Genomic DNA, 23,202 nt, shown 5'->3' with positions numbered 1-23,202 from the left:
TGTTGCTCACTTTATGATAGGCTTCCTGCTGAAGTGGTTAAAAATCTTCAAAAAAAGCCAAACAAATAAAACCCCCAACTCAAAAAAAAAAAAGGGGGAAAAAATAAAGAAAAAAAGCTTCAGATTTTAAATTTCTAGATGCTGTTCACAAGCTTTTCTTTTTAATGAAAATACTTCATAACTTTATTAGCCTTAGATTTTTCCCGAAGCTTTGAGTTCTAGTTTAAGTTTATTTTTTATTTTGCCCTTGTAACCTAAAATTGTCTCATTAGTCAGTGCAGCAGCCCAGTGCAGCAAAAGCCCCTTTGACTCGTGAGCTTCCCAGCTGTATTCTGCCAGAATGCCAGGGGCTAAAAGTGCTGGTGAGACTTTCCTAGATCTGAAACACTCCCTGTCATCTCAGTAGCCAGAGCACGGGATGACTGCAGTGAAGAGGAGCTTTTAATACCAGAAGAAAATGCCTGACTTGACTGTAGTAATCAATGGGGAGTTGTATCCAGGAGAAATCTGTACTGCAGCCTAGTCTTTTGCTTTGTAAATCAGTTCTGATATACAGCTTAACCTTTGTGTCATGCATTCATTTTTACTTTCAGTGATCAAGATGGGATTCCTGTAATCCTTTTGGATAATATAACTTTGTATATCAGTATCTAGCACTGGGTTCATTTCTGCTGAGCCAACTTGCCCTATTCTTTTTTTAATTCCTTTGCATCTTCTCAAAAACCGAATCACCTTAATTGGGTAAATATTTTAAGCCAGTTAAAACTACTTCAAAGTCCTCCAAGGCAGAGTCCTGTTTGGACTTCAAAACCTTCTGCAGAATTACTCTGAGACACTAAAACAAAACTATGTTTTTGTTCCCCAGGAAATTTCCTGTGGCTGTTGCCTTCTTAGCTGATCTTTGAACATCTTTCCAATTCTAGCCAAGACAGGCAAATTATCTCGAAGATTTTAAATGCCTTGAAAATGGTTGGGTAGAGGAGCAAAGACCTTACCTGCTCCCATATGGAGAAAATGGTCAATATGCCTAACTTCTCCGTGAGGGGGCAAAAAAAGCCCATACAGGAGAGAGCTAGTGGAAAACAAGGGTCACTGCTTACCAAATAATTCATGTGTTTGCCTCACTCAGTAAATGTTAACAAAACACTTCTCCAAACCCTGTTTAGTGTAGGTTTGAAAGTCTGCTATGATAACGTATGCAGAGTGCTTTTAGGGTACCTAGAAGGCTTCCAAAAGCACTGCTGAAATAAAAGCATTCCAGATGATCTTACAAAGCTAGTAAGTGTTTGATGTGCTAGCAGCATCAGAAAAATCAGAATTATCCTATCGCAAGTAGGAGTTGAAACGTTTTTATCAAAAAGTTTCCTTAAATAAGAGTAGAATTCAAAAAAAACAAACTTAAAATGACTTAAAAATTTGTGACTTACTTGATCCAGAGCTCTATTAATCATTATTGAAGACAATACCAGCTCCAAGTCTTAGCACAGGACACAAATTACTGAGCTGATTTGGTGAAACACATCTTGCATTTCTAGAGTGACTTGCATGTTTGTAATTGCTGCAGTCAAGTTACTTTTCAGCTTTTAATCTACAATAGGAAGGTCCAGTTCTGTTGGTTTGGCTTCCTCTGGGAATTAAATTCAGTACCTGACTTCTTTAGAAGTATTTCAGGATTTGCAAGGATATGTATCAAAGCATTTTGATTGTACTCCTTAAATTGGCAAGTTCCAGCAAGGACTAAGTTGACTTTTTATATAGATTTGGAAGCAGATTTGCTTTATGTAAGTTAATGAAAATTGATCTGTAATATTTTCCCTAATTTTATCAAAAAAAGATAAAAGTCAGTTATTTTCAGAGTGGGTTTTAAAGTCAGTTATTTTAAAGTCAGTTATTTTCAGAGGGACAACTCACATGTGTTCTTATCACACAACTAAACTGAAAACCAGTGGGCTGGGATGCCAGAGGCTGATTCCAGTGGGTGCCTTGCAGTAGAGCATTCTGCCTGCCCTGGTGCTGCCAGGCTTGTTGGAATTTTTTCAGAAACTTCTGGGCCTTACTTTAAGAAAACTTGTCTGAAGGACATAAGTAATGTATCCTTGAGAGTGCCATTAGAAATTTGCTTGCCTGATTTGCCTTTGCTTCCCTTCTTACACAGGTGCTTGGCCAATCCTGCTTAGTGGATGTGGGTGCACTTGGGATTAGAGTAACCAATCCAACCTGCTTGGATTTTGGCAGTGCAGTTTTCAAATAGCACCAGCTTCTCTGCAATAGATCCATTTGCTAAACAGTTTATCAGATGAAGCAGTGTCTGTGTGCCTGTCTTGATTTCCATCTTGGTTTGTGCCAAGTAAACCCTTTCCCTTGTCTCCAACGGATAAAGCTTCAAATACAACACAAGTTTAAAGAGAAAATAAGGAGAAAAATATAATTAGATGAGTGAATTGCAGATTTACAGTCCAAGACTGAGTACTGGAATTACTGGTAAGGCAGGTATTGAATGCATTGAAAGGCCATGTCAGCAGTCCCTTCTAGCTGACTCCTTCCTGAGCTGATGACCAGAGTTTTTTCTGCTTAACACAGAATAAGCAAATACAAACAGGTTGCCTTTGTGAGAAATGAAGTAGGATCAATTCTTCAGTGCTGTAATTGTAGTGTGAAGTGTTCTCCTAAATCTCTTAATCTCATACTTCTGAAGAACCCAGCCTACTGTTTTATTCACCTGCTGCTCAGAGTTTAGTCAGTAAGCCATAAGTAAGCGCATGTAAAAGGTAACCTGGGATTCCCAGGAGTATGGAATGGGAAGGAGTAGCTTGAAGCTTCCCCAGTGGGCAGGAGGTGGCTGTGGCTGTGTACCTTGTCATGCCTCTATGTGCTGTGACAGTCCAGTCAGTAAACCTGAGCTCCAGCCAGAACTGTGCTTGGCTTTAAAGCTGATTTTTTTGCTGAAGACTGATTGTTCATGATATAATTTCAGATGCTGTACATGTGGAATTGTCAGATATGAGAAGTGCTTTAGCAGTTCAACAGCTTTCAACGTGGTTACTTCATGTCTATATTTACCTTTAACAGATCTGGAGTTTTCAGAGGATGCATCTGGTGTGCTTGAAGGCAATAAGAAATCCACAAATAAACAAGGTGATAAATCTAAGGAAAACACCAGGAAGATTTTTAGTGGGCCGAAGCGGGTGAGTACTAATACTGAGTTCTTATTTTAACAAGCTCTTCAGTATTGATGTTTCTTCTTATATATGTAACAGGCTTTTGTCCCAGTTTATATCTACACTCGAGATAATTTGTTGGCTTTTAATATTATTTCTGGAGAAGTAAAACCTGTAAGTGCAAAATTTGTGGATATGTTACTGGAAGTTTCTCTTTTCAGATTTGCATTGCAGTTGCACAGCACCAGAGTTTGGACCCAGATGTTTTTTGTGATGATTGGATGTAGATGATTTTTAAAACAAAGCATCAGTAAATGCTGTGTGTTTTATTTTGTTGGCATTTGTGGGGAATTTTTTGCATCTCTTCTCTTTGCTCTCCCGAGAAACATCTATCATATTATAGAACTGAACTTTTCTGGAAGCTTCAAATTGGACATTGGTGGGTGTAGTCTTTATAAGGGCAACTGCCTTATAGCATGTAGAATATTGAGATCTTCTTTCAGTTAAAAAAAGATAATCCCTGATCCCACCCCAGTATTCCCAAACTATGTAGTATTGAGTATGAATTCATGCTCTTGTACTGTAAAAAGAGCTTATTCATTTTACTGATGTTTGGTGGGGTTTATCTTACCTATTATTCTGGTTACTCAGTATTTTGAGGCTTTTAAAAATGTACATTCAGCAAAAATTGTGTTTACTGTTAAAAGAAAGTTTGCAGTAGGGGGATCCATGTAATCTCCATTAAATGGAGCTTTTATGACCTGGCTGTCCAGGGCAGCCATTTCCAGTGCTTTTTGCATAACTCATTCCCATTACCTGGAGACAGTACCTGTGTCACCATCCTGGCAATCCAGAACTGCTGTAGTAAGAGAAAGAGGGAAATGAACTTGTGTATCTCCTTTCCCTACGAGTTCCACAGTTTCTACAAGACCCAGCAGTGGCATGTTATTATAGAAACTCTCTTCTGCATGTGTTCAGAATGTGTTCATCAGTCCAACAGTCCTTAGTTGTTTGGTCTTTTTTTACTTATTTTCCTTGTTATTTTTCCTAAGGAATTCTAATAATTAAATCACTCTAAAGTTTTTTGGTCTTCCAGGACCAGAAGATTTATTATCTCCCCAGCTATGCGGATACATAATTTTTTCTTTAAAAATGTGGATTTGTTTTATTTCTCCAAACATGCAAGGGAATATTTTCATGTGGGAGGATACATGACCAGAGGTCCTGTCAGTTGTGATGCTCTTTGGACAAGAAGTGTCACTTGCTGCTTTGTGACTGGGCAGAATGGGAAGCTCTTGCCTCCAGAGTTTGAAGTCAGAAAAGTGAGGAGAGTCTTTTCAGAACTGAAATAGTATTTCTTGAAGATAAGAGTTACTCAGCTTCTGCTGATTTAAATAATCATTTTTTAAAAACCATCTTCTTATCAGAGAACACGTTATAGTAGACAGAGAGACAAAAGTACAGGAAGTGTAAATTTACAGTACCTTTTTTTGCTGTATATTAACAGCATAAAACAGCTGTGAGTGTTCTGGTAAATACAGAAATTTTTTTAGCACTTAAATATTTACATGCTTCAAATATTATTCTATAATAGCATTTCATGTGTTTCTTTTTTAATTTTTGTTCTTTAAATACTTGAGAGTTTATGTGAAAATGGTTTTACTTAATTTCGAATGCATGTATCATGAAGTTACAGGGAGGAAAAAGACAGCAATGTATAAAAGAGAAAATTAGTTCAACTCTAGAAAACTGTCAGTTGGGAATAAACTGAATTCAAGTGGGAAAGGTGAGAATTAAACAGCCTTTTTGACCCTCTAGTGATATAATGGACCTAGAAGTAGAAAGTGATGTAATTGAGATTCAGATTTTAAACTTTAATGTTCTCTAATCATACGGCTGTTACATGGAGTTACTAAAAAAGCTTGTAAAGCTTCTTCTGATGGTAATTAGAGATGCTATAATTATCTTCCTAAACTATAGATATAGACTCTTAATCTCAGTTGTATCTTAAGGGAATTTTCATTTGGGGAATGAAAAAAAAAAGGAACTAAAAGTATTAACCTGACCATAATAACTAAATGATCTAAAAAAAAAAAAAGTCTCTGGAACTTCTTCACTGTCTCAGCACCATTTTTTTTTTGGTAGGAACTAGCAGATGCAGTATTTATTAATTATTTTCTGCTAGGTGGTGATGTTCGAGGTGTGACACTTTGCATCACACTGAGCTGCCAAGTAAACAGCTCTGTTAATCAGGAAACAACAGTGGGGGGTTTTTAAATTTCAGTAGATCCAGAAAGCTCAACTATTTTTTCCACTTTGTGGTCAGCAGGACTCTCACCCGTGTTTGTGCTTTTGAAACCTGACCATTGTCCTCTAGTGTCAAAGTCCAGTTCTTGAAACTTTGAGCATATGTGTAATAAAATATTACAGGCATTATTGACTTAGTGAATAACAGTGTTTCTAGACACTGCTTTTAGTGTAAGGAGACCCACTGAAATCACTGCCTCGTTGGAGAAGCCACAAATTATGATGGGTATGTAAAGCCTTAACCAGGGCCGTGCTTTTAAGTGAATTAAACCTCTTTATCCTGAGCCTGAGTTACAGGAGGAGTGTTACGTTCCATAGCAACATAATTATGTACTTACAGTACATAAATATTGGCATTACTTGACTTGCAAATGATGGGTGTGAAGCATACGTGAGTAACATCTGCAAAAGTTTGTTTGCAGCTGTTTACAGTTTTAATTCAACTGGTTGGATGACTCTTGCTCTAGCATGTAAGTTTGGGAGCTCTGGATACACCCACCTGCTGGCCCCTTTCAGCTTAGTTCCCCTTCTTCAGATGAAACTAATTCTCTATTATCAGGCAAAGCCCTGTAAGGTAGACAAGAAATTTTTAGCTGCTATGGTCCAAATCTACTCAGACTAAAGACTTGAAGATAGAGACCATAAAAATTACTTCCTGAGATTTCTTGCTCCTGTTCCTCTCAAAACAGATTTTAGCTGGAGTCAGGAAATAAAGAGAATCAGATTTTGTAGGAATACTCTGGGATGGTTTCCAGTGGTCTTATGCAAAATATCTGTCTCTAAATAGGAACCTGGAGAAAAACCAGCTTCAAAGCGTGAGATAAAGAGAACTAGTCTATCTCCAGATTTCAGTTAAAATGTGTGTATTTCCCTTAACTACTCACTTATGCAATGAGAATTGAATGTTTATTAATGAATGTAAGCTACCTTAATTTTTTTTTCCTACTCTCTTGTGTTGCTATGCCTGGAGAAATTTCTCTAAATTCACTTGTTGAAGTCTTAGCTCTAGAAAACCTGTCTGGTTTGTGACTCTGTGCATCCCCACATGTACACAGTGAATGGGAATACATGAATGTGCTTTTTTCTTCCTCTTGTTGTGCACACATGGGGTTGTACAGGAAAAAATATGGAAGAATCTCTTTGCCACTACCTTGATTATCAGGGTGTTTTCTTCGGGCCACTCAAGTACTGGACCGTGGAGTTTCCTGTGTGTGCTGGTTTGGACTGGGATAGAGTTACTTTTCTTCAGAGTAGATCTTATGGGGCTGTTTTGGAATTGTGCTGATAATGATATTCATAATGCAGGGATGGTTTTGTTATTGCTGAGCAGAGCTTACATAGAGTCAAGGACCTTTTTTTGCTTCTCACCCCACCCCCCCAGTGAGGGGCTGAGGGTGCTCAAGGAGTTGGGAGGGGACACAACCAGGACAGCTGACTCCAGCTAACCCAGAGGAAGATTCCATACCATATGACATGGTGTTCAGCAATATAAAAAGCTGGGGAAGAAGGGGGGACACATTTGGAGTGATGGTGTTTGTCTTCCCAAGTGACTGTGAGGTGGGATGGAGCCCTGCTTTCCTGGGGATGGCTGAACGCCTGCCTGCCCACGGGAGTTGGTGAATGAACTCCATATTTTGTTTTGCTCACTTGCATGACTCTTGCTTTCCCTGTTAAATTGTCTTTTATCTCAACCCATGGGTTTTCTCACTTTTACCCTTCCAGTTCTCTCCCCCATCCTACCCAGGGGGCGAGTGAAGTGATTGGCTGGGTGGGGCTTAGTTGCTGGCTGGGGTTAAACCACCACAGTCGTTTTTGGCACCCAGCATGAGGCTCAAAGAGTTGGAGATAACAACAGATTTGATTGGGATGTGCTAGATCAAGTTTATAGCTGTTATTGCTGTTTAACTGTTAATTGACAGGTGTCTGTGCTTGCCATGGGGCTGTGCTTGGCTTACTGTGTCAGAGCACTGTGCTCCTTAGTGGCTGCTTTTTGTTTTTGGTACTTGCTGTGCCTGAGAACATTTTGATAACAGTGCTTTTAGCAGTGGCATTGCTTGAAGGTTATTCCACTAGTGTGGAATGCATTTGTCAGGAAAAGCTGAGATCTTCTTGGATTATTCATTAAAAAACAGCAACCAAAAAAACCCCAACCCCAAGCCTAACAAAACCCCATCTGCTATATAGGCTGGTTTTGCTTAAAACAATAAAAATACTGACAGAAGCATTTGGTTATGCTGCTTTTGCTCTCATTTTGCACCACCTGCTCGTTCCTGTTTTCTTGCTCCTTGAGTTTCCCAACGTTGTGAATTACTATAAAAATAATTCACTTAAAAAGGAAACATGTAACATAAATCTCAGTCCAGTTCACTGGGAGACTGTTAACAATTGTATCTACTCAGTTGAGGAACCCAAGAAGAGAGATTAAGTCGTCTTAACCTGGTTAAGTCAACACTGCAACTGAGAAATGCTCACTAAACACAGGCGGCGTTAGCAGGATTACGTGCAGTGCTTTGATCAAGTGACATTGGTAGGGTCAGTCATGACAGTAGTGTCGAATACATGAATGAAATCATTGCTGAATTCAGACATGGCTTAGCCAACAGACTGCTGCTAACTCGGTATCCAAGATAAAAACTTGGTCTAGTCATAACCCTGTAACTTTATTGCTTTTCATGTTTTATTAATGTTTTAAGAATAACTTCTGTACCCAACAAAGTACAGAAATATGTGCAAGATTTCCAAGTGCTGTTTTTAGACAGGTCAGTTGGAAGCAAATGTTAAATCACTACTCTGTAAAGAGCACTTATTTCCAGTTACCAAATGCTGAAAGAGGAGAAATTTTTTTTCCCTTTTGTGTGACTTCTGTCTGATCTGCAACTAGTCCATAGTTCGTTACTTAATTGCATCTTTCTTGTCCTATAGGCAGGTTTTTTCCATGAGTAGGTTATTTTCCTTGAGTTTCCGTACTCCTGTTATAAATTTTAGCCACTGTGAGAAACTATCAATACTTGAAAATAAAACTGGCCTGTGATCCTGTTGTTCCTCAGAGGATTTGCAGCCATGCAAGCGTGCATGCAGTAACCATGTGTTACGGGTATAACCGGTGGGATCTTTTACAGGTTGATGGGACCTTTTTCCACTGCTGACTGGAAGGAACTATAAATACCAGGTCAAAACAAATGCTGTGTCGAGTTAACTAGGAGTTCAAGATGAAATGCTTATACCTGATCTTTGGAGGTGTTTTGAAATTGAAGAAGCACAACCCCATGCCTGGCCCTGGGTTGGCTGCGTGGTCTGAGGGCTAATGTGGCACTGACGTGTGTGTGGGAGGGGACAGCAACTAGGCTGAGCTGTGGTCTGTAGTTTTCCACTTAGCTTGTGTTATACTTTACAGTAGATGTTTATCAAAGGCATCCTGCAAGTAACATTTCTTTCTGCTGGCCTGCAAATGAATCAGCATTTCCCTGAATTAAATTTTTAAAGACTTTTCTTTGGGTTTTTTTGTCTTTATAGATTTAAAGTACGTGAAGATTAGTCTGTCCTAAGTGCACAACCCTGTGTGGTTTTGCTTAATTATTTTTTCATAGCTTATTTTAAGTAAATAGTCCTGAGAAAGCAGGAATGGAGTCATGATTCTGAAGTTTTGCTCTATCAGTCATAGCCCTTTTTATAATTTAATGGTAGGATCAGTGTAGACTGGCCAGAACTAATCTGAAAAAGAACTGCTTGTCTTCATCTTGCATAACCTTTAGGAAAAGAGTGTCCTACCGAAAGGATGAACAACTGTAATTAAGCATTTTTATCAGCGACATTAAACTGCTGATAATTAAGCATATTGAGCTGCTATTTACATCCTAATTTAGAAAGTCAAAATTGCATGTTTTTAACAGGAAGGATTATTAGTTGGTGTGCGCTGTTTTGACTCTGCTGAGGAGTGGAGCTGAGTGTGGACAATGGAAATACCCTGGGCAGTCTCTCCTGGTGTCAGGTCAGCGCTGAGCCCGCGCTCGGTCTGTCAGCAGAGCTGACAACCTGTGACTGCATGTTGCTGCTTCTGCAGTACATTCCTTTCATTTGCTGGTTGGTGCTTCTGGCAGATCGTTTGCCCAGTCCTGAACTGAAGTGGGTTTTGTGGGTTTTTTGTACAAATACTGTTTGTTGGAATGATGCACGAGAGATGAGCTGTTCTAAGTGCCAGCCAATTATAAACAGCTTGTGTGTTGTAAGCAACTTTTATGTTGCTGGAATAAAAATCATTTTTAGGAAAGGATAAAATATGACAAAAGGTAAGAATAAATCTGTTTATCAAATAGTTGATTTGTTAAAAAATACAACTTCATATTGATACTATTCCAAATGCTTACCATGTAGGCATTTTTTTACTATTATTCTTAATGTAAATAGACCAAAAGAAATTCTTCATGTTTCAGCTAGTAAGTAGGATACTAATGAGGACTGACAGGTTTTTAGATTAGTCACCTAAATTGAAGAGTGAGGTAGCCACTGTAATTTTACTGAATTCAGTTGGGACGCAGCACCTTGAAACCATTTCAGAATGAAAGCAAATGCCAGGAGTTGGTCTCCTAACTTCAAGGTAATCATTTGATTCTGATCAAAATTATTTTCTTCCCACTCCTTCTTGTTAAACAGTGGGGAACAGGATGTGTTCTGGTAGATGCTGAGCTGAGATCCTTCAGCCTGGCAAAAGTGCTTCCTCGGGTGTCCTCCATATGCAGCTGTTGGGTAGAACTGTGGTAGGAACATTCTTGGAGCTGCATCTCTTCTCTGCGGTGCCAACAGGGTTGTTCCAGCTTTGTCTGAGAAGGTGGGGATGCAAAGGGCAACACAGGTAACAGGCTTAGTCCTCGCAGAGACAAGAGGAAAAAATGAAAAATAAGTGTGGGAATCCTTCTCCCCCCATGTGTACTTAGGCTTTCCAAGAAGTAGAAAAAACAAGTTGAATGGAAAAATTTTAATGTCACAGTGGAAACTTGGTGTTTTATATTTTCAGCTCCTACTGGCATTAGCTCTTAGGCAAGAAGCAAAGATGCATTAAAATATATTTGAGACTAAATTCTCTCTTGCATCCTCACATTCCCTGCACACACACGCCCCTCACCCCCCTAGTTTTGTAGTTCCCAGTAATTAACTCAGTGTTTTAGTAATTTGGCAATCAGGATAGCTGAGTAGGATAAATGTTACATTGCACAAGGCCTCAGTCCTGTAGGAAGTTCTCAGATGGGAAAAACACTCAAAGAGATTAAAATATACCAGTTTCATTTGCCAGAGGAAGCTTAATTTATATGCAGATGAATATGCAAAATTGTCTTCCCAGCTCCTGTGTACTGTGTGAGCATGGTTGGTTCACTCAGCTCTGTCTGTGACTTGATGTACATGAGAGAATTGCACAATGCAACATGAGCACGCCTTGAGGGTGAAATGGTTGAGGGCCCAGTGTCCTCATTATACACATTTCAAAGTTTTTACTTTAAGTTAGCTTTATTTTGACCTGATTTAGGCAATGCCCAGTGGCAGCTGCCATGAGGTAGGTGCTCTCTGGAGGAGCATCTGAAGTTTGGTTGCACTGGGGAGGAATCAGGTAAGTGAACTCAGCCCCTGATGCAAACCCCAGTGTTGCAACTGAGGACATCTGAGAGATTTATTTGGACAGTGTTCTACTGATCCAAATGGAAAACCTTATGTGGGTGTATGCACACCCCAGCTGTGTGCCCTCTGGAATTTCATTGCAGGTAGAATTTTGTAAGGCTTTGCTCTTAGTAGATTGATACACTTTGGGTAGATTACAATTAACGGGGGGAGGGGGAGGAGGTGTAGGGGACATGGGTGTCTGTGTCTGCAGTGTTTCTCTGCCTTTAGCAACCAAGAGGGCAGGAATTTTGTCTGAATGATTTGTACTAGATGTGTTTTTGTCAGTGCAGTTTCTTGCAGGTGAATGCAGGTTTTTCTTTTCTCTTTTCTCTTGACTGAAGGAAGCATTATGTGTCCAGTATTGTGCTGATATGTCTTAACTATGATACCCTGTCCCTTTCAATTAGACTTGACATAGGTTTCAGGCCGAGTTAATGACCATAACCATATGGCCTCTGCTTCTGAGCTGACCAGGTTTGACTACACTCAGTGCAAGCAGCATACAGAACACCATCAGTTATTTCTGTTAGAGAATTAATCTCATGTTTATCAAACCATCCTGTTTCTCCAAGTTCAGTTTCCGTATTTCACTTGGGTGTTTGATCCATTGTCTTGTGCCCTGTGGGCCTCCTTTTGAGCTTCAAGGAAGAAAAAAGATTTTGCAGTTCTTTACGAGTTTGATGCAAAAAAAGCTGCACTGACCTTTTTTTCCTCTGCTCGTTGTGTTTGCTGCTGATACTCTTCCACCTTGTCTGACTAACAGCTTGTAGTTGTCTGGCTATGTGTGTGTGCATAGTGTGTTTTGTGTTTAAATGGTGTAGCAGCTCACAGTTAAATGATCCATGGCACCAAGAGGTGGCTCATTGGCACTAATCCGCTACTGTGATCCAAGTAATGGAGATTTGGGTCACATTTTGAGCACTGGAAAAATGGCTTGGTCTTGGTTTGCTTCTGGTTTTAAACTGCTGTTGGAAACCATTATCTTACTGGAACCTAAATTAACTTTTTTTTACCTGTTCTATACACATGGCTCAGCCTGTGCTGAATTGATACTCCATCTTCCTGTTTGGAAGTGTGATTTCTCTTTCATTGCTCTGAATGATGTTCGTTCCTCTCACTGTTCAAAGAAACAACCCATTATGAACAGGTCTGTGCAGCAAAACATGCTTGTTACCTTTTTCCTATTCAAAGTGAGTCATGCAGGACAGGGTAGTACTCTTAATGATTATGAATACTGAGTGGTAAATCATATATTTCCTTTATTGGGTTTTTTTTTTAGAACTTGTAGTTTTGACAAGCATCTGGCATACAGTGTTACTGAATGCACTTGAAATATAAATAATGCATTTATCAGGATATCTGTTAAAAATATTCTTGGGTTTTCTTTTGCCATTGTCTTCTACCTTGGAAAGCATTCTTGCCTGCTAATAGATGCTGTCTTTCTCGTTTTACTCGTATTTTCTGTGTGACTCATATCCCTGGCTCTTATTTTCTGCTATTCTTACATCTCTGAATGGCAGGCAGTGCTGCATCAGTATGTGCAGAGTGCCAGCTTTTGAAAATTTCAGCTTTGAGGCTTTCAGGGATGGGAGGTTAAGCATGACCCATAGTTGATGCCATTTGGAGATGATCTTATAAAAGTGACAGCTCTGTGCATTTTGTGAAATCCCTGGCATTAGTTCTGGTTTTGCATCTCCACTCACCCCCAAAGAACCACATGCAGAGTCCCACAGTACCATATGCTTTATACCCTCCCTGGAATATTTGCACTCCTTCAGACATGTATCTCTGTGTAAGCAGCTGTCAGTGCTATACATATGAAAAAGGAAACTCTTCTGCTATTCAGCAGAAGCTCTTACAGCTGATTAATATTGCAGAACTTATTTGCCTTAAGAACACAGAATTCAAAGGAGTGATGTACTTCAGCTTGCATCTATTCTAAGTTAATCTTGAGAGAAAGACTTATTAAAGAAAAGTCTGCATTATTTGAATAATTGCAAGGTTCTTGTCTTTAAGAGAAAGTCAGTTTTTTAAATCACTGCTGCTTAAATAACAGTGTTGCTTCTTCAGGGAAGCTTGTTATCACAAGCATTTCAGTTGCCATAAAAAATCATCACCGAAACCAAACCACCCAACCAACCCCTTTGCTTTTGTGATCAAGCACTTCTGAAAAGTTTTTCTTCACTAGCATTTGTGTGGTCTTTGATGCCTTTCCTGCCTTCAGTTCTGTCACACAGTAATCCAGAGCAGGTCTACACAGTGCTCACTGGTTGATCAGTATTGGCACAGTTTCTTTGCAGTTGTTTGGGAAATTCATCTTGAATGTTGTGTTGCAAGGGACAATGTGAAGGTTGCTTTAAGCAGTGGCTGTAAAGCAGGGATGTATTTGCCATGTCAAAGTCCATGTGAGTAGTAAGAGAGGCTCCAAAGTCTCTGCATAATGTGTTAGAACTGATTAGAACATATTTCTTTGGAAAGCAGTGTTGGATTTTTGCAGGGGTGTTTGGAGGTAGAGCTGTGTGCAGGCAGTGTGAGACTGACCAGACACCAGTAGGTAGGGATGCTGGGGAGCACTGTCTGCTGTCTAAGGAAATATTACTGGGAAGGCATGGAATCACAGGCCTAATCACTTTTTTAGATCAATTCTGATCTAAAAGTGGAAGATACTACAGGGGATGGTGGCTAAAACTAACCTAAACTACCTAAAACCATAGGTACTTGAGGTTTTAAATTATTACTATTTCCAGATACACTTTGATTCTGTTACAAGAGAGCTATTAAATGAAGATGTCCTTGTTTCTCAGAGCAAGCATTTATTGGTGGCATTATTCGTTTTCTTACATAAAATGTGGCTTTTTTTTCTATATTGCACTGCTAATGCTTAAGCAAGCTGTAAAGTGCCATGTCACAAAACACTTTGGGATGCCCTAGCTTTTGGTTCAGTAAGGGATTAAGGAAAACCAGGGAAGAAAAGCCCATTTTTGACTGTTAAATAAAAAGCATGCCATCTTTGGAAGCCTGTGAGCCCAGAGTATTTAGAAAGAATTTGGTTTTATCTGTTTGCCCTGTTGAACTCTTTCCTACGCATCAGCTGTTGCTCTCTGCTGAAGAAAACACCCTGATGCTTTGTGGACCTTGTGATTGCACTGGCCCAGCTGTCTGTGTGCTTTGTTCTTACTCCAGACCAGAGCACTGGCCTCGCTTTCTGGGGCTGTGCCTCCTCTCTTTGTGCAGCAGAGGTGCCCAGCTTGGAAAAGCCGAGGTTGCAGGTGCTGCTGCTGCCTGCTCAGCGAGGGCCTGTCCCAGCTGCTGCCTTCCTAAGACAAGCTGCCCCTGTGCCTGCAGGGATTGTGTTTGGCTCCTCGTGGAGCACAAGGTCTGAAGGCCAAGGAATGTGCAGGCAGAGGCTTTGTGTCCCAAGCATGGTGTGCTTTTCCCCAGAACTTCATAAAAGTCCTGCAGCAGAGCCTGCGTGGGTCTGTGCCCCATTGTTGCTGCATGAAGCTAAAAGAATGCCACAGATGTAGGATCCTGTTGTGTGGGTTGCATCTCCCTTCAGCATCTCATCCTGGGTGTGCTGAGCCTGACACTGCTGTTGCAGGGACCTGAAAAGCTTCTGTGCAGCATGGTGCTCCCAGACCGGAAATTCAGGAATATTAATATATTAGTATCCTTTAAGCAGGGATAGAATACTATTTGAGACTATAAGTGAGATTTGGGACTACTAATAAAGAATATCCTATGCTAACAGGACTTCTGGCAGCTGTAATGCAGTACACTGCTGTCAGAATTGTAGCAGTTAAGCTTCCCTGCAAGATCAAGAATTATTACGCATCAGCTGAAACTGATATTAAATATACAGGCTGGATGGAAAATGGATTGGGAGCAGCCCTGAGGAGAACAACTTGGGAAGCTTGACATGAGCTGGCAATGTGCACTTGCAGCCCAGAAAGCCACTTGTGTCCTGGGCTGCATCAAAAGTGTGGCCAGCAGATCGAGGGAGGGGATTCTCCCCCTCTACTCCACTGTCATGAGACCTCACCTGGAGCACTGCATCCAGCTCTGGGGCCCCCAGCATAAGGATCTGTAGGAATCAGTCCAGAGGAGGTCAAAAAGATGATGAGAGGGCTGGGATAGCTCAAATATGAAGATGGCTGAGAGTGCTGTGGTTGTTGAGCCTGGAGAAGAGAAGGCTTCGAGGAGACCTTAGAGCACCTTTCCTGTACCTAAAGGGGCCTACAAGAAAACTGGAGAGGGCGTTTTTATAAGCACATGTAGAAACAGGACAAGGAATAATGGCATCAAACTGCAAGAGAGAAGGTGTCTCTGCCCATGGCAGGGGGTTTGGAATTAGGGGATCTTGTCTGGAAACTCAAATGATTTAGTGCTCGACAGGTCTTTCAGGCCCTGAAACTCATAGCGATTTTCATTCTGCTGACAAACCTCGTGGAGGTTTTCATTCTGCTTATATTCCTTGAAATTTTGTTAGTCAGGGCTTTCTCTTGTGGAGAATGGAAGGATGCAGCACAGCAGAGTTTTACTCTACAGTAATACAGAAACCCTTGACTTACAAAATCTGCTTTGTAGCTTTTGACATGGCAGAACCTTGTTGCGCTTCACGAAGTGGCTTCAGTCCCTGGCTGCTGCTGCTGGGCTCACCTCACACAGCCCCTCCGTGGGCTGTATTTGGGTTAAAGACTTGAAACATTATATTTTGACAGAAAAATATTTTTATTGCCTAACTTCTTTTTTTTTTTTTTTTTGAAATGACTTTTCCCCGTTTAAGTGCTGTATAAGTGCTGTGAGGAGACAGATGATAATACAGTTTATTCCATACGTGGCACATTGGGAAATTGCGAAAATTGCAGTGGTGTGTTAGTCTGCAGTATTGTTATGCAAAATAAATTGATAAACTCAAATGCTAGAAATATAGTCTGTCTTTGCTTTCTCTAAGAATTATATTATGTTTCCCAGAAATTCAAGGACAGTAAATGTTGATGCATTTAGATTTGCCTTGACACATTTTTCAGCAAGACAAAAAGAAAAGGCTTCTTAATTTATTAATATGGATTAAGGCATTTCATTTGGATGTTTTTATTCCTCAGAGCATCAAAGTCTGTATCAGTTCTGCATTTTGATTCTAAACTAGTCATATTTCTACTGACATAATGTTTGCTAGCATGTTTTTTTTCCCCAGAGCTGTCTGTTTTTGTCTATAGGAAGGTTGCAGACCTTTTGCCTTTGAATAAATTTTAAAGATTAAACAACTGAAAAATTCTTTAAATATGTACATATCATGTCTTTTGCCATTTAGGTGGGTCTGTATGTCTTTCAAACCATCAGATGCTTCACAATCTGTCTCGTTTTCTGATATATATATGATGTTGAGAACTTGTGTTGCTAGGAATACAGAAAGGGAAAAATGAAGCTAATTTTCCTTGTTGGGCTACAGTATTGCTACAGTAGTTTATGAAATATATAGTGACTACTGGAAATTTACTTAAAAAATAACTTTTATTTTTCTCTTTTAGTCTCCCACAAAAGCTGTGTATAATGCTAGACACTGGAACCAGCCAGAATCAGAGGCTCTGCCAGCACCACCAGCTTTGAAAACTCCCAGTGTCCCAGTAAGTAGACTGTTGGTTTTTTCTCAAGTTTACTAAATCTCCTTTTAAGATTCACTGATTTATATTTTCTTAAAAAAAATAAGTTCTTGGTGTCTGGTAATGTCACAGTAATTCAGAATGAAGTCCACTTTGTGATGTGAGCCATTGGGTATTTGCTAGAAAAGACATTGTCAATGAAAATATTGTAGAATGTGATCTTCCACATCCCTTCAACATACAGTTACCAAAAAATACTGCAAGTTATGACCACAGAAATCAGCAAATTGCAGATCAAAAAGGAGAAACTTAAAAGGAGAGTTAATTTCTTTTTCCTTTCTAATGGAGTGATGGCAGTTGCTGACTTGAGGCTTTAGATACTGTGAAAGAAACAACATTTTCTGTGTACAGTCAGCGATGCTAATATGAACAGATTGGATATAAGCATGTGTACAAAAAATAGACAAGAGGTGAGAACCCTTCTAGAAGTTGTTTGTTCAAAAGTCAGTGATTGTTTTGAGGCTCAAAGTAATTGTTTTTTAACTCTTTTGAGACCCTGAGAATTCAGGGTCTTGGGCTTATGCATGTAGAAATTGTTACTGATTGTGCTAAGAGAGCATTGCATGCTGTCAGTAAACTTCATTTCATTTGGTACCTTTCTGGCAGTACTTGCCTGAGAACAGAAAATCAGAAAGTAGATTTTTTTTGCTGCAACAAGTCTTCAGCTTTTGTTTTTGTCACCAGTTTGTGATGAGGTTTTTGGGTTTTTTTCTTTCTGTTGATGTTTTTTTCTCTTTTTTTTAAATTCTACCTCTGTGTATGGTGTTCTGATACTACCTCTTGGGTTTGTGGTAGGTTTTAGTGTCCTCCTCACAGTACTCTGAACAGCCTTCCTTGGATGCTAACTGCACTGCCTGGAAAATGCAGATGACTCATTTGAAAATAACAATTTCTACTAGAGTTTGAGGACAGAGCAGAAATTTCAGCCCTAGGGTTTTCCTAAACCCCTTTCTCAATTTAAATTATGTACATTTGAACTGAAGTTTTTGTTGCTTGCTGAATCTTTGTATTGATACTGATTTTTGTGTAGTACTCTGATAACTGACTTAAAGGCAGACTTTGAGTCTTCTCAGACAGACTTTGAATATAACTTCAAGCTAGGAAAATGTCTGGATCATTCATTCAGACAGGTACTTCTGTCTTCTCTCAGACTTCTCCTTTGTAACTGGAACCATCAAAATATTAATCCAGGAATATGGCAGAGGTTTGGCTGAACAAACCAGTTAGGGGAATTTGTATCTGCTCCTCATGTTAAGATGTACATCTGGAGTTACTTCAGTCGCTTTTTAACCTTGATTTACGTGTGTGTGAATTGCATGGGTTAAAAATTGCAAGGTAAATGAGCCTTAATCCAGATATTCACTGGTAATTCCTGTGCAGATGATCCTGCCTCTTTAATTTCTTTATAAGTTTGTTACCTGAAGATTGGGATAAATTTGTCTCAGGTTTCTGGTGAGAAACCCACAGCATGCCAACTGCTTATGCCAAGTAATCTCTCCTATGGCCTCTCCAAGCTCCCTTGGAACTGGCTTTGAAGGGGCAGCCATTGACCAAGACTTGGATGAGATACTTCAGTGGATCTCATGTGTTCACAGACTGATAAGATCAGAGTCCTCCAGTATGTGCTCTAAACCAGCTTTTCAGGGTGGTTTATTAGCATTTTGCCACGTTGCCTAAGTGAGTGAATACTGAAATGCCACACATTGACAGAGGCAGAATGTAAAGAATACTCCATTAATAGAGCAGCTTGTTTTGGCTTATGTTTTATTTTTAACTGTCAATGTACAATGGATAAGAAGGCTTCCTCTTCAGCTGCCCTCTGGAGAGAGTGACAGTTCATGCCTCCTCTATGCCTGCATATTAATTCTATTTTTTCAGCCACACATTAAAAATATTCTCATTTTTCTGTGTAAGGAAACTAAGTGCATGATGTTACTGAAAGATTGAGGGTAAGTAAATGACCACTGGCATTGGCACTACGTTTAGAATTTGGCATTTGGAGGTCTGTTTCCTGTATGCCTTGTTTTCTGTAGCTTGTCTTCATATCTGAATTTGTGCCAAAGTAGTAATCTGAAGATAAGCTGACACTTAAGCTTATAGTAGCCTCAAACTAATACAGCAAAGTAGGTTGAGGAGAAACCTGTAATACTTGCCTGAGATGTCTGGAAACCTGGCAGTAGTTATTCTAGACCTAACATCAAGTTCTCTCCTGCCTGTTGTAAGTTCAGAACAGGTTTTGCTGTATTTTGTGCTCTGATGTGTTGTTCCTAAAGTAGTTAACAGCACGAACAGGAATAAGGCTCATGTACAGAGAATACCATGGATTTACAAGAGCATGCAGTACCTGTTTGAGGCATGCACCGTGCCTCTCACTTCTCTGTGTGGCATTTTTTATGGTGCTACAAACTTTAACTGTTTTTAAACACTGAATTTGGTTGGTTTACTTACCCTAAAGCTTAAGGAACCAGTATAAAAGACTTTTTTTGTCTTCTTATTTTTTTTTAGTTTCAGAATTCTACTGGAACTTTCTTGATACTTAGAAATGTTTTTTTGGTTTTGTTGGTTTTTGTTTTTTTTTTTTTTTTTTTTTTTTTTTTAATTTAAGCATAGGTACATTATCCCACAGCTTAGGTACATCTTGGTAGTGTAAGGCAAGGACTAAATAGTCCCAAAATGTGAGTTTGACAATTGCACACCTGTACTGTTTCCTGATGTATTAGTGTATGTTTACGTGCTCAAAACATCTGCCCATTTTAGCACTTTCTTATTAATAGGTAAGGCTATCTTCAAAGGAGGCAATTCATAAAGATGATGGAGTTTTTAAGGCTCCTGCACCACCTCCCAAAGTGATAAAAACTGTGACAATACCTACTCAGCCCTACCAAGAGATAGTAACTGCATTGAAATGTAGGAAAGAAGACAAAGAAGTAAGTATTCTTAACAAATTTTTAAGATAAAGAATTATCGGTAATCCTAAGTACTGAAGGAACAGTCTCAAAATGAAATTTGGCTTTCCTATTAAAAATAATATTTTTATCTAAATAATTGAATGGCCTTCATTAACTTCTTAATGTTTCCTTGCACTTAAAACTGAATAGATTTTTAAACTGTACTTGTTAAGATTATAATCAATCCCAAGAGCAACTTACCTAGGTCAAAATATTTGTCTTTTCCAGTTATACACTGTTGTTCAGCATGTAAAGCACTTCAATGATGTAGTGGAATTTGGTGAAAATCAAGAGTTCACAGATGATATTGAGTACTTGCTAAGTGGATTGAAGAGCAATCAACCCCTAAACACACGTTGCCTTAGGTAAGATATCTTAATATAAAACACTGAACCTATATTTAAGAGATACTGAATTAAATATTCATCAGAGAAGAGACCATGCTTTAAAATGTCATTGCCACTTACCTGGCACTTCTGCTATGAAGAATAAAATCTGAAAATAATAACCAAGATGGTATCTTGTGAATAATCAAAAACAGTATAACCATGAAGATGAAATAGAAAATTGTACCTTAAGAGACATATGACACACTTGTTATCCCAGCTATAAATTAAAAAAATATTTTCTGATAACTTTTCTTTGTTTAGTGCAACCTAATGTATGATGTCTTTTCTGTTCTTAATGTGAAATTCAATTCTAAAATAAAATCCCTAAGAATGGAAAATTTGCTGATGGTAATCTAGAACTAATGTAATACTGAGTTATTGTTTAAATCCAGCTACCTGTTCTTTATCTTCTGTTGAGAAATAACACTGGAAGTAAAGAGGCCTCAGTGTTAATCGGAGGCTCCTTTCAGTTGTCTTAGACTACTCATTGCACTCTTAATATTCAAGTTACACATTATTGTGAAGTTGGTGGGAAAAATGTTAGTCTTGCTTTGACAGAGTTTATGAATTAATATTGGTGTCCATTCCCTGGACATAAAAGTAATTATCAAATTGCTAAATATAATAACCATTTATAATATTTTTTATATACTTGTAAATTTTCCTCTCTGTTCAGTAAAACTGAAATAATAGAGAAGGTAAAATTCGAACCCACAGAGACAGGTGATGGGAATGTTTTATTTGTGGTTTGACTGTGGTTGAGAAAAAGCTTTATATGCCTTTAAGGGGGCTATTTTAAAATTTATTCTTTGTTCTTCAGAAACTAGCAATGAATATTGTTGCTGGAGTATAGAAATAAGAACTCTGTCATCCAGTTTGTATATACGTTATGATAAGAATAAATTACTACTATAATGACAATTTGGGGTATTTTTCATATTGAGTGCTCTTAATTTGCTCATATGGCAAACGTACTAAGATCTTAAACTGAATTCTTTATTTTCCAAATTTATGTGATAGAATGTAACTTGTATAAACACAATAAAAATCTTTTCTTTCAGTTAACAAATTAAAAGAAAAGTGTTTTTCCAGAGGGAATCAATGTGTAAGGATAGGAATAGACATAAAAGAATGAGAAACTGGTAGGTAAGCTCTCACTGGTGCTGTTGTGACTGGAGACAGAAAAGCCTCTTGTTCTTTCAACACCTTACTGTGTGCATCTCTTACAATCAGATTCCTCAGTAGCCATGGAAGACTTGATTGCAGAATCACTCCCACATTACTGCACATTTGAAAGCAATATGTTTTTAATAGTTGCCATGTTTCACTGTGCTAGAAGTGGCAGCTTACTGATAAAACCAGGGGAAAGACTCCATTTTTGAAATGAACTGGTATGCTGGTCACTGATTAATATATTTGTCAGACTTTTTTCTGAAATCTATAATGTTTCCATCATTCATAAATGCAGCAATAAATATAAAAAAAATGTCCTGTAATAGTAATATCAGACAATAAGTGGGACTAGTCAGTCAATTAGATAACCATCAGATAGCAGTGGAAGTTCACATTTACAATTTCTGATAATGCCTTGGTCTGTAATAAGCTCTCGCGTGTCTCTAAATCAGACCTTCATGCTTAATCCATGAATGTTTTAATTTAACTATTGGTTTCACCTTTTGTTTTTGGTTTTGTTTTGTTTAAGAAGCAAGTTCAAGGTGCTCTTTCAAGTCCTGTTTTTAGCCAGGCTTAGAATAAAGCAGACATGGTTTGGTGCTGGTAAGCAACTGTTGAGTAAAACACTACTCTGTTCACCAATTGCAAACTTGCCTTATGTAAATTTTAGAAGAAACATCCCAACAGAGTTTTGTCTGAGGCATCTGGTCAGTCCTGTGTTGTGGACTTGTTTATGTGCTGGTTTGCTAAGTGTGGTCATTTCAGTTGTTCTAATCCAGAATGAATTTTCTCCAGTGTAATCAGCTTGGCGACCAAGTGCGCCATGCCCAGCTTCCGAATGCATCTGAGAGCACACGGGATGGTAGCCATGGTTTTCAAAACACTGGATGATTCCCAACACCACCAGGTAAGGAGACCTTCCATATTTCCTTAGAGAGTTAGTTGATACCTGTCAACTGTGTGTTAATTTTCTGTGCATCTGGGATCAGTGGCTCCATTTGAGAAAGCTGTGTTCCAACGACAAATTCCTCTTCCACTGTTCATGTGCCTCTGGGTTTGGAAATTCTTTTTTTAAGAAATCATTTAAGCTTTTTTAAAAAACTGACTGCGCTTTGGATTGCTATTTTATGGCATCTCTTAAGCTTTTTTTCGTTGTTTTCTTGTTGTGTTTATGATTTCTTTCAAATACAATACATTTGGAAGGAGTCTTTCCTTGTTGTATTTAAAAGTGGCTCTAAGTGCTCATCTCCAGACTTGCTTGTATGTGAATTATCACCTTTTCTGTAGCTGTTGTGGGGAATTTGTCATGTCTTGTACCTGTCTCCTGAGCACTGCTGTAATTGCAGTTGTGGGATGCCTTGAGTGTGTGCAGTGCTCTATGAGAAATCTAGGAAAGGTAAATTTTATCTACTTATGATAACATGACCTGAGAGTTAAACTGAAGCAGTTTGGATTTTCCTTCCTATCAACGTTACCTCTGTGGGGTGTCCCTTGAGATATTTTTACAGAAGTTGAACATAGAAGATGTCACTGAAAATGGGTAGTAGATCTGTATATCCAGTCAGCTTTATTATTTTCTGTAATAGCTCTAGAAGAATGACATACAATGCAGAATGAAACTTTGCACTCACAGAAATAGATATTTCAGAGGTGCTGTTTGACATCTTACTGTGGGTGGAGGGAAAAGCTGTAGAGTCTTCAGTAACTGATTTAAAGTAATAGCTTATTTTCCATCTTCCTCAAAAATTAGCGATGGCTAACTGTAAAACACAGGCAGCAGGTTCAATGAATTCATTATTTTGTGAGCTGTCAAAATAGTGCCAAGTGATACTAGAAGTAAATAAAGTACAGGCACTCTATTTAGGACAGTTGCCACCACTGAGATGCAGGAGATGGGCAGAGGACAGCTATGGTT

The 23,202-nt window shown here is 38.8% G+C and overlaps 1 protein-coding gene across 3 annotated transcripts in view; it reads left to right on the top strand.

Annotated features, from left to right (window-relative positions):
* WAPL (WAPL cohesin release factor) overlaps positions 1-23,202 on the top strand; it is a 138,680-nt gene that overhangs the window by 95,359 nt on the left and 20,119 nt on the right. For all 3 annotated transcript variants that reach the window (XM_039381154.1, XM_027734611.2, XM_027734610.2), the window contains 5 exons: positions 3,070-3,185; positions 16,646-16,741; positions 19,552-19,704; positions 19,954-20,090; positions 22,083-22,194. In XM_039381154.1, coding sequence (XP_039237088.1) covers positions 3,070-3,185; positions 16,646-16,741; positions 19,552-19,704; positions 19,954-20,090; positions 22,083-22,194 — 614 coding nt within the window. The remainder of the gene's footprint in view (positions 1-3,069; positions 3,186-16,645; positions 16,742-19,551; positions 19,705-19,953; positions 20,091-22,082; positions 22,195-23,202) is intronic.

This window comes from Pipra filicauda, unplaced genomic scaffold, assembly GCF_003945595.2.
Source record: "Pipra filicauda isolate LSUMZ 115617 unplaced genomic scaffold, ASM394559v2 scaffold214_size1419223_pilon, whole genome shotgun sequence".
NCBI lineage: Eukaryota > Metazoa > Chordata > Aves > Passeriformes > Pipridae > Pipra > Pipra filicauda.
This window is presented reverse-complemented; position numbering and strand designations above follow the sequence as displayed.